Source organism: Amaranthus tricolor, chromosome 11 (assembly GCF_026212465.1).
Source record: "Amaranthus tricolor cultivar Red isolate AtriRed21 chromosome 11, ASM2621246v1, whole genome shotgun sequence".
In the NCBI taxonomy this organism is placed as follows: Eukaryota; Viridiplantae; Streptophyta; class Magnoliopsida; order Caryophyllales; family Amaranthaceae; genus Amaranthus; species Amaranthus tricolor.
The window spans coordinates 2,992,179-3,004,678 of NC_080057.1; the positions used below are offsets into that span (position 1 = coordinate 2,992,179).

General features: G+C 36.7%; 1 protein-coding gene across 1 annotated transcript in view; it reads right to left on the minus strand.

Moving 5' to 3' along the window:
- Window positions 1-2,208: 2,208 nt before the first annotated feature.
- Window positions 2,209-12,500, minus strand: part of LOC130826820 (uncharacterized) — an 11,470-nt gene continuing 1,178 nt past the window's right edge. The window contains exons 4-5 of the mRNA XM_057692410.1: window positions 4,732-4,874; window positions 2,209-2,438 (exon numbers count right to left, since the gene is read on the minus strand). Coding sequence (XP_057548393.1) covers window positions 2,358-2,438; window positions 4,732-4,874 — 224 coding nt within the window. The 3' untranslated portion in view covers window positions 2,209-2,357. The remainder of the gene's footprint in view (window positions 2,439-4,731; window positions 4,875-12,500) is intronic.

The following is a 12,500-nucleotide window of genomic DNA, read 5'->3' on the forward strand; positions in this document are numbered from 1 at the left end:
GTTAGCTTTTAGTGTTCAAGTGTTCTAAATCCTATCCTTTTTGATATTTGCTTGGTAAGGTCTTATGATTCATGACAAAATTTCAATTTGTATAAATGATCATGTTCGTATTTTATTATTTGAACAACATAGAATAAAATTAATATAGATGAAAACATGTTATAGTTGATAAAATTTCAAAAGTGTTACTGTTACATCAAAAATTGTTACTTTTCAACCTTAAAAATTTCACACAAAATAGTAACACCTTTTTGCTATAAAACAGATTCAGATTGGCCCGCTTGTCTTGAACTTAGGTCCAGGACTCGGACCCATCAAATTTTTTTAGATCCAGACCCGGACCCGGATCCGGATCCAATGGGTCTAAAAAATTAAGACCCATACCCTTAAAAAAGGCGGGCCCAGAGCGGGTCCAACAGGGTCCTGAACCCATGACCATCCCTACTCTCCATAAACCAAAGCACTACAATACACACAATAACTTCCCTCCATCAAACTGTACCAGCTCGTGATTCCCCTAACAACTTTCTGTTATTTGCTCATCAGTACAGTACTTACCTCGCTTCTATCATTATATATATATATATATATATATATATATATATATATATAGTTTCCTTCTTTTGTAAATATACTGTGATGTAATGAACATTTTGTAATGCTTCTTATTGATGAATAATACAGTACACAAATTCTTATTTATTCCATTGTTTTTCATAGTCTGATATTTTGATGTTTATGGTGTAAATCACATTTTAACATTTGTTGGCAAAGTTTACTTGATTTGATGAATTTACTCTCAATATCCGAACTGTTGAATTGAGTAACTTGATTGTCATTTGATGTTGATATTAGAATTGTTTATAGGGATCGGTGATCAATATATAACAATAAGTATGTTGTAGAATTGAAAATTGATAGGTACTTTCTCCGTTCCAATTTACTTGCACTATTTGCTTTTTCAAGCAATTTAATACATCAATTCAATCCTTAATATCTCTAACTATGTATAATAAAAAATTATAAAAATTTGATATTAATAGTCTTTGCAATAAGACGAATCGAACAAGATCTCACTTGACCAAGGTTGTTAGGATTGGGATTCTAGGTAAGATCGAAATCAACTTGTGGGATCGGATTATAGGATTGAATCGTAGGATCGGACAATCCTACACATTTGCAGAATTAACAAGTTATATTATGTCTATGTGTATTGTTTCCCTTAATTTTCTTAAAGACCCATACATTTTCTTAAGATTTTTCTTTGATTTCAAAATACATACATATCTTACTTGACCAAGGTTGTTAGGATTGGGATTCTAGGTAAGATCGAAATCAACTTGTGGGATCGGATTATAGGATTGAATCGTAGGAACGGACAATCCTACACATTTGCAGAATTAACAAGTTATATTATGTCTATGTGTATTGTTTCCCTTAATTTTCTTAAAGACCCATACATTTTCTTAAGATTTTTCTTTGATTTCAAAATACATACATATCTTACTTTTTTATTGCCGTTTTTTTCTCTATTCTTAATGAAATGACAAAATATATATAAGATATACATTACACATGATGTATTTTAGAGCACATACACACAAGGATATAATAATAAACCATAGTATGCAAAAAAAGAACAAAGATACTAACAAAAAAAAAATTTAATTATAGTTTTGACCGATCCTACCAACGAACCTGCCCACGATCCTACACAATTCCGACCGATCCCACCGATCCTATGCACGATCCTGACTGATTCCGATCCTATGCATGATTCTAATCGCTGGCACCGATCTGGATCTTAGAATCATACGATGCTACAATCCAAATCGTGATTTTGATAACCATGCACTTGACTATATTTTAACCTATAGATTAAAAACTAATCACAAAGTAAAAGTCATGAATGAATAGTGTTACTTTTACCAATGTTGCAACTAATATGAAACGGAAAAATATTTCAAAAGGCTTTTTACATTCAATAGTTATTGTAATTTTTTTATTTTAAATTACTAACATCACTTGTTCCGGCACTATAAGAGAAGAACTTCACTTCCATTTCTTGTCTGAGGGTTATACTATTTTAGCTGGTGGAATTTATGCTACAAATATAATATTTCATCTCAATATTTAGTTGTTTATTTCTAGTCAATAATTAACTTTTGGGAAGTTTTTAGTTTGCGCAAGAAGTTAACAATAATAAAATTTAACGCAATATGCATCACTAAATTGATATGTTGAATGAAGTCTACCCAGTTACAATAGTTGCAAATTACAATTCAGAAAATGTTGATCCTTTATTACTATCACAAACCATACATACATAAAATATCCTCGCTGCATAGAGCAGACACTTAGCCGATCCCACCCATGAAGGTCCTTGGATCAGGACAGTTCCCACTAAACTGTGCTTGTGAGAAGTCGAAACCTGGGTTCTGCAAGGTATACACTGGTTTTAGGAAAGCTAAACACCAAGGACAAGTATCACAGTTCCCACATAAAGATTAAACAACTACACATGGTTCGTACAGAACGCTGATATACAGCATGAAAAGAATGATGCTCATTTCAAATTTTCAATAGTTCAAGTAGGGTCCATAGATATAAAATTAGCTACTCTAACCATGGAATATCGGAGCATGAAAGTGTCGAGCAAAGCTATAACCAAATAACATGACAGAATAACTGGAAATCTGAAATCACAACAGCTCAGCCTCAGATTTAATCAAAGACTTGTAAATCTAAACAGCTTACACTTAGAAGTTAGAAGGTATGGAATTGAGACTATAACCATCAATGCAGAACAAGCCTCTTAGATTTCAGTAAAGCCTTAGGGTTTTTAGTGCCTACTCTTTAAGGAATGTATAGCTAAGAAAGGATCATACCTCACATATCATCAAACCCATGAAACTCGAGGCTATAACCATCAATGCAAAACTAGCCTCTTAGATTTTTGTAAAGCCTGTAGAATTTTAGCGTCCTACACTTTTAAGGAATGTATAACTAAGAAAGGATCATACGTCACGTATCATCAAACATGAAACTCGCAGAGATCCACCTTCAAAGTGACCTGGAAAGGCTCAATAAATTCAAACTTGATTCTACGTCTCACCCAGACCAGTCAAATTTTTTTCTAACCCCAAATTGACCCGAAAGCCGAATGAAAGCAGGTGGGTTATAACCAAAAATTTTGACCCGTAACTCGAAACTAATCTGACCGATCAAAACTCAAACCCAACCAATTTCACCAATTTCCTTATTTTGTCAATTTTTTCAGATTCACGTCAACATTTTTAGGCATAAGACTCACTATATTTTTAGTCAGCTTTTAAGTTTTGAGTTTTTATTTCTATGTTGAAGCATCAAAAGAGGTAATATTGGTAATTTTTTTAACATTTATGATAAAAAATATATTGATAAAATTATTTTAATGAAACCTTACACTCGCTGGGTCGATCCAAGTTGACCGAAACCGGACCCAACTGGAGTGGACTAAATAAATTGATTTACTGCCACCTCAAGGCCCCCCTCCACAACTCCACCCATAGTGCAAAAACGTAGTTGCGATAGTTGTAGCGAACGACGATGTGGTAACGGAAGTAATGTGGTCATTGTAACACCTAAATATCGGTCGAAAGTATGAGATACCCCTTCAAACAGCCCAAAACCACGTTTTTTTTACACCTTTGCAAGGCAGAAATATTTCCTTTTTTGAAAATCATTACAACGCGGTATTATTTTTGCACTATGGCTCCACCCCACCCATCCCACCTACAAAACAGAGAATATGACTTATGCCGTAAAGGATGAAAGATAGCCTTCCCGGCACAAGATATGAAATGACCAACCATGAATGACATGACCAAAGTGACCCACAGACTCCCACATAAAGATACACTTTGTCCAAACTTGTAGTGATGAAAAAACCAGCTCTGCTCAATTTACGTGAAACAAAATTTTCCCTTTTAAGGCAACCAATAGAAGTAAGAAACAATTTGCTGACTCATTAAGTCATGGTCTAATGTTTGCCAAAACCATTGCTAATAATGTTTGGACCAACTAGTTTAATCCTGATCAAGAATGCTCCGGCCAACAATATAAAGGGACAATCAACATAAATATTGACATGAATTCATCTCAATGCTCTTACAATGTCAGTTAATATTATGGCTAAAGAAGTTACGCTCACTTTGTTGGATTAATCATGATATGATTAGAGCATTATTTAGATAAGTACCAATCTTGAATCCAAGTATCCAAATTAGAGAAATTTATAGAGCTTACAATAAGCATACTAATGCTCTAAAACAATAATTAGCTTGGTGCAAAAGTGGTTTCCTATCCATCTTCATCCATGAGAATTGTTTAGTGATGGAAGTTCACTCGAAAGAAATAAATGAATGTAACATGAACTTTGAAAGTAATCAGGAGATCAACAAAGAATGAAACAATAAAACAACCAAATAACTATGATACCAACTTCACTCAGCTAATTCGGATGTATTTCTCAAGTCAAGGTTTTCACCTTCACCATCAAGCTTCACTGAACCAAAGTGATATAATGCTCTTTTCTCATTATTATTAGACGGTCATAATCTTTTTCAAATGGATAAGTATCCAGAAAACCTTAGTTCAAAACTAAGTGAACTTTTTTTCACAAGCAGATACATAATCATAATGGTAGCAATTATATATAATTCAAATCTAGATGGAGATTTAGCATATAACCTCTTCTTGAAATCGCTGGAGCATCAAGCGCTTCTGCTCTAGATCTGCATTGTAAGGATCCAGCTGACCTTCACCCACAATAGGTGATGACCACGTTTCGCCTTTATCCCTCTTTTGTAAGGTTATATGCATTGTATCATCCTCTGACATTAAATATGACAGTTTAGCATCCATGAACAAAGTACCCCTTCTAACAGAAGGTCAAAAATCAAAGAGCAAACCACTCAAAGTTGAACTGAATGCAACTGACACCTTGCAGTTACTTGCCATTTCTCTCAAAATGTTAGTTATAGATTGTCATTATCAGAAAGCAGGAGATTATTACTCAAAGTTGAACTGAATAAAAATGGATGTCTTCCTATACAACCATTTCTCCACTCAAAAACTAAAGTGTATGTATAAAATTAAAAGTGCACAACCAATTAAGCAAACTCATTATATTCTACTTCAGAGCATTCAAGTTTGTTGATAATATTTTGCAAGGATAAAGAACACACATAAAAGTACATAATAGATTTATTTATTTTCATCTATTAGTAATCAAGTGAATTGCATCAAAGAGACGTGAGGTGGTTTTAAGAATAATATGTAAAGTTTTGATATTTTGAATTTTAGTGTAACAAATATGATAAAATTAAGAGAGAATGAATTATATGGATGATATTAAAAGAGAATTTAAATATATGGATGAGAATAAAAAATGATGGTGGGGTCCAATTTCAAATAGGAACTAATGCAAAATGAGTGGTACAACCCAAGATGAAAATTAAAGCAAATTGAAAAGGTCAAAGGGAATATCTATGAATGTTAGTTGATTAGAACCCGAGCAACTCTATTCTTCTGTAGTTTAAGTCAGCATATGTTGATAATCAAAATATCTTTCTCATCCATGTATGTCATTCATGTGCTCCTTATTCCCATAGGTTTTGATATCTTCATAAATTCTTTATCAACCTTCTTTATGAGCATGGTGTCAAAACTCGGCCGAGTTGACTCGCAACGGCCGACTTGACACGGTTTTTCAAGAAACTGTTCCAAGATTTCGCAATTTGTAACGGTGGTAAGAAAAACAGCGCATCAAAATGTTTATCGGCAGTTAAGACCGTTCCAAACCGGATATAAACCCTTTTCACGGGTGAATTTGACCGTTCCACACCAATTGACAAGATAAATTACAAAATGAAAATGAAAAAACTGCAACCAAAACTTACATAACAATTTAAAAGATGAAATATTGAAATAAACTTGAAGATTCGTTCACGAAAGCTGGATGGGTTGGAAATTAGAAGAAAGAGAAAGCTTTTAGTATATGAAAAGTAAAGACAGAGACAGAGTCTTGAAAAAAGATGAAAGAGTACCTTACATATCAAATACCATGTGCTTTGTAAGTTTTGAATTAAAGGGGTTTGTCCATGTTAGAAATACCATGTACTTTTGAGGGTAGGTGGCAAATATTTTTGACACTATCAGGAGTATATCATCAAATACCTCTACTTGTTAAACTACTTTTAATACTTCAAAAGTAGTATTAAGATTTCAGATATACAGTACTTTACAATAAGGTTTAACTGTAACATTATTTAATGTATACTACTTTTAATATTTTAAGTTTCAATAATTTTTTTTAATATTAAATCATTTCAATATATATATACATACATACATATATATATATATATATATATATATATATATATATATATATATATATATATATATATATATATATATATATATATATATAAACACTTTTATCCTATATAACTATCGCGATCCGTTTCACGATAACCAAATTTTTTCGCTCCCGTTAATCACGACAGTGATTGCAAACACGACCGCGACTGCGTTTTTTTCACCATGGTTATGAGACTACAAAAGTAAAGTGGTTATCTAAACCACATCATGTACCTAGGCTAAGAAGATCCAAAAGAAGGTTGCAAAACCCGATGGAAGTTGTCAAAGAAGCACACGCTAGGAACGATATCATGACGAGTCATCAATCCAAACACTCGCGCTTAGACAAAATTCACTTCTGATTTTCTGATTTTCTTCTTATTTTAGATTCTATAGTAAAGTGCCTTTGTATATTATTTTGAAGTTGTTGAAAATTATATGAAAAACTAAACTTTGTTCATCCTTGTCTTTCTTAAGTTCTTGGATTAGATTCTAAGCAAGAAAGTTCCTTTTTCTTTGTAGTCTTGAACGCAACTTGTGACCTTAATTTGCCTTCATAATTTCCTTGTGGTGTGGTTGTATCATATGGAAGTATATAGTCTTGCTAAACTATCCTATTATACCTCTTACACCAAGTCCTACTTATGTTTGTATGTGGTGAGCTACAGATTTAAGTACTCCCTCTTTATTCATTCCTTAACACCTCATCATTCACCAAGTTCTAACAAATACTTCATTTCATAAACTTTGTGTCCAAAGTCCATCTCCATACAAGTCCACCTTTCCTTCCTTCAATTCATACACTTCCCTACTTAAACATTTAGTCCAAATATCATTTACCTTCAACAAATTTCCATTGGCTTTAAGGCATCATTTCATCTTCAAAAGCGCACTTAAAACCACGAAAATACAAATATCTTAAGTTGTTACCATTCAACATCATACCACCTGTCTTCTTCGATGTCTTAGTCTTGTATGTGACTTTCAAAGAGTAAGCTTGCATACAACATAACAGAGAACTTGTTGTCCCCACATTGAATCCAAGTACTAGATGTTGCATCTACACAAAGAATTTTTTAGAACCACTTATATACAAAGCCGCCTATCTTATTCGCAACAATAATGTTCAACTTCCCTGTATAGTGCTATCCTTAATATTGAATGATTGAGGGATTTGGTTTCGAGTGACAAAGGATGCAAGTTCTTTTACAAATTGCAATAAGTGTAAGGAAGGATGCCAAAGAAAAATGTCCTATTTAAGAGATTAAGTATAGTTCTTTGGCTACTATTCACACTTTCAAAGCAATATCAAACCTCAAAACAACACACTTACATAATGCAAATCACTAGGCAAAGCTACAACACAAGCACGAATCCAAACCAGCCTTTATTGCTCCTAATAACAAAAATAGTAGTATCCAATCATTCATCAATTTATCCTTAAATCCACATCGTCATATATTCAATTTCCCCCTTTTTTGGTACCAAGATTTTGGTATGGAGAACCACGAGGAAAATGATATAAATAAAGCTTGATATTAGTTTTATCACTACCAACATCGTCAAAACACCACAAATGTTGAATAAGATAGAGTGACACTATTCTATTTAAATGACTTTGCTCTCTGCTATGAACTGGGTTTGAGGGAAAAAGAACATAAATGGAATGAGGAGAAGAATAAAGGTTGTATTAGGAAAAAGAAAAGAAGATTACAAGAACTGATTTTTTGAGTGTCAGTCACTCCTGCCTCAGGTAATTCTAACACTGCTTAGGTTCCCCTTACTACAAAAAAAGGCTACTATTTATAGGCTACATTTTCCTTACTGCTAGCCATATAAAATCTAACAGAAAGCATAACAAATTCTCCTCCCTTATTTTATTCCCTCCATTCTGTTATAATCACCATGCCATGTCACTGGTTTGTTGGTTCTTGAGCTGTTGCCTTTTTCTTCTTTCTCTGATAAATGATCCATATCCTTTCCTTGGTGAAGGGCATAGCAATACCCCCGCCGTGAAGACGCATTGTCCTCAAGGTGGAAGGATGGATACTGTTGAGCAATGAGAGTGGCTTCCTCCCAAGTAGCTTCATTGAGTGGTAAGTCAGACCACTGTATTAAGACTTCCAAGGCACCATCAGCATAGTAGCGCACATTGAAAACAACAGTTGGAGTGTGAAGCTCTAGTGTATCAGTGACTTGTGAAGGTAGGGAATATGGTATGAAAGAGCCAGTGGCTTTCTTTAATTGAGAAATGTGGAATACGGGATGAATACGGCTGTGAGGTGGGAGAGCTAATTCATAAGTTGTCTGACCAATTCGCTTGCTGATTTTGTAGGGCCCATAGAACCGAGGAGCAAGCTTTTCATTAAAGTGACGAGCTAGGGACTTTTGACGATAAGGCTGCAGCTTCAAAAAGACTTCATCCCCTACACTGAATTCCAGTTGGCGCCGATGCTTGTCCTCATTATGCTTCATGATTTGTTAGGCACGTAGCAAGTGGAACTTGAGGTCATCCAATTGGGCATCACGTCCCTGTAGCAGTTCCTCCAAGCTCCCAAGAGTAGTGAGGCCATGACCAACGCGGCTGAGATGTAGGGGTTGTCTCCCATATAGAGCTTGAGAAGGGGACATCTTGGTGGAAGTATGAGGGAAGGTATTGTAACTATACTCGGCCCAATGGAGCCAATCAAGCCACTTTTTGGGTTGCCCGTTGATAAAGCACCGTAAGTAGGTCTCTAGAGTCTTGTTAACCACCTTTGTTTGCCCATCGGTTTGGTGGTGATAGGCCGTACTCTGCTTAAGAGAAATGGAGTGTAAACGGAAAAGCTCTCTCCAAAAATGACTCATGAAAACCTTGTCTCTGTCGGAAATTATGGAATATGGGAATCCATGGAGATGCACAATTTCCTTAATAAAAGCATCTGCTACGATGGCTTCCGTGAAAGGATGATTTAAGGCGATGAAGTGAGCGTACTTGGTAAGGCGATCAACCACAACCAATACAATGTTTTTCCCTTTGGCCTTAGGGAAGCCTTTAACAAAGTCCATTGAAACATGTTCCCACACTTGATTAGGTATGGGGAGGGGTTGGAGTAAACCGGCGGGGCTTAGGGCGGAGTGTTCGTGGCGCTGGCAGGTTTCACATGCCTTGACATACTCAACTATTCTCTTTTTCATGCCTTCTCAAAACCAATCTAGGGCTATGCGTTGATAGGCTTTATGTTCGCTGGAGTGACCGCTTTTGGGAGAGTCATGATAGTGATAGAGTAAGATAGGAATGTAAGCGGAGTGTTTAGGCAAGACAAACCTCCCTTTGTAGTATAATCTGCTATTGTGCAAAGTAAAACCTTGAAGGGTAGGTTCATGAAGCAGGAGCTGCTGTTTGATAGATTTCAACATGGTATCTTGGTCCACTGATTCTTCCAATTGTGCCCAATCAATCACATGAGTGCTACACAGAGTGCCTAACTCTTCTTCATGGTGTGCTTTCCTCGACAAAGCATCTGCGACTTTATAAATCATGCCCGGATTGTAGCGAATTTCAAAATCGTATCACATGACTTTGAGGGGCCATTTTTGGTATTCCGTGCCTACTTCTCGTTGCTCAAGTAGAAATTTCAGACTACTTTGGTCAATTCGCACCACAAATTTGCGCCCCAAGAGATAGTGCCGCCATTTGAGGATGGCGAAGACGATTGCCATCAGCTCCTTATCATATATAGGTTTCAAACTAGCCCTTGTTCCCAATGCCTTGCTAAAGAATGCCACGGGATGTTTCTCCTGTAGTAACACTGCACCAAGGCCAGAGTTAGAGGCATCTGTTTCTATAACAAACAATTTGGAAAAATTAGGTAAAGAAAGGACCGAGGCCTTTGTCATAGCTTGTTTGAGGGCTATGAAGGCAGCAAGGGCAGCTTCATTCCAACCAAATGCATCTTTGCGAAGTTGCTCGATTAATGGTCTAGCAAGCTGAGCATAATTCTTCACAAATTTGCGGGAATAACCGGTAAGGCCTAAGAAGCCTCAAAGCTCTTTCAAGTTAGTTGGTACGGGCCATGACATCATCGCTACAACCTTGTCCATATCCATAGCTACACCAGAACCAGTAATCACATGACCTAAATAGGCCACTTGCGTAACCCCAAAGGCGCACTTACTTTGTTTCACAAAAAGAGAATGTGTTTGGAGTGTTGTCAAAACCGAGGAAAGGTGACTAACATGATCAAATACTGTTTTGCTATACACCAAAATGTCATCAAAAAAGACTAAGACAAATTGGCGTAGGAAGGGTTTGAATACATCATTCACGAGGGCTTGGAAATTGCGGGTGCATTGGTGAGACCGAAGGGCATCACAAGGAATTAGTAGTGCCCTTCGTGGGTTCGGAAGGCGGTTTTGGATATATCTACCTCACGCATTCTGATTTGGTGATAGCCGGACCTTAGATCCAACTTAGAAAATATCTGGGCTCCATAAAGCTCATCAAGTAACTCATCAATGTTTGGGATGGGAAACTTGTCAGGGATAATGACCTTATTTAAGGCCTTGTAATCAACACAGAACCACCATGACCCATCTTTCTTTTTTTACAAGGATGACGAGGCTTGAAAAGGGACTAGAAGAGGGTCATATCACATGTGCTTTCAACATATCACGCACCATTTTTTCGATCTCATTATTCTGTATTTGAGGGTAGCAGTATGGTCTCACACAAATTGGGTTTATGCCTTCAAGGTAATGGAATGGTCACGGGTACGAAGTGGGGGTAAGGTTGTGGGTTCAGAAAAAATGAAGTGGAATTCGTCTAAGAGGGGTTGGAGGTAAGCAGGAATAGGAGGTGGTTTACTGTTTTGTGATTAAAGAAGCTGCTGGGCTTCGTTTAATTCAATGAGTAGCCCTTGTTTCTCCTTTTTAAGCATTCTTTCCATGGCTTTGAGAGATATTTGAGATATCCCTAAAAAAGGGTCACCACGTAACTCCACCGTATGCCCCTCCCAACTGAATCGCATCACTTGTTTCTTCCAGTCAGTAGAGATTTTGCCTGATTTCTCCAACCATTGTAACCCTATGATCACATCTGAGTTGCCCAGTTCTAGAATCAAAAAATCCTCCATGATGGTTAATCCCGGGACTTCAACACAGAGGGCTTTACATTCCCTTTCTCCTTGAATCCGTTCTCCATTCCCAAGGGTGACTCCAAACTTTATTAAGGCCGAATAGGGTAGGTTGAGTTGTTGGATTGTTTTGTGGGATATGAAGTTGTTTGTCGCCCTCGGGTCGATCATTAAGATTACCTCTACTCCTTCAATTTTCCCCTTGAGCTTCATAGTTTTTGGGTTACTGATGCCTATGACAGAGCTTAGAAGTATATACACGGTAGGTATTAGGTTTGTTTCCTTTATTAATTCAGTATTCTCCGCATATTCCGCATCGACTTCCTCCTCCTCCGAAATCACCAGAACACTCATCTCCTTCTTTGAGCACACGTGGTTATGAGACCATTTTTCATTACAAGTGAAGCATAACCCCTTTGCTCGACGTTCAAGCATTTCACGGTTGGTAAGGGTAAGGCGAGGTCGATTATGATTGTGGTTAGGGTTAGGATGGTTTGGATTGAAGGTTGCTCGGGTGAGGGTTGTTAAAATTCTGATTTGGGTGGGTGTGGGTATTTTCAGCCATGGTGAGAGAAACTCTGGAATTATAATTTGGGTTGTGGGGTAGGGTATTAAAATAAGGTTTCTTTAGGTATGGGTATTTATTGGTGGGTCCCAAATTTTGATAAGCCTCAGGATGTAATTTTTGGTCTATCCTCAGGGACCAAATCATAGCTTCCTTAAGGGTGATGGAGCCATGTACTCTAAGTTCCCTGTTGACATCATCCTTTAATCCCTTTAAATAAGACCCTAAAGACATAGATTCTTCAATCTTACCAATAGGTTTTGCCTTATCAATGAACTCCTTCTGATAAGCTGCGACCGTTCCCGTTTGCATCACGCTCATCCATTTTGCTTGTAAGATGCCTTCATCCAGCAGCCGAAAATACTCACAACAGTAAGAGTTTCAACTCCTCCCACCGGCAAATTGGTTGTTGTTGA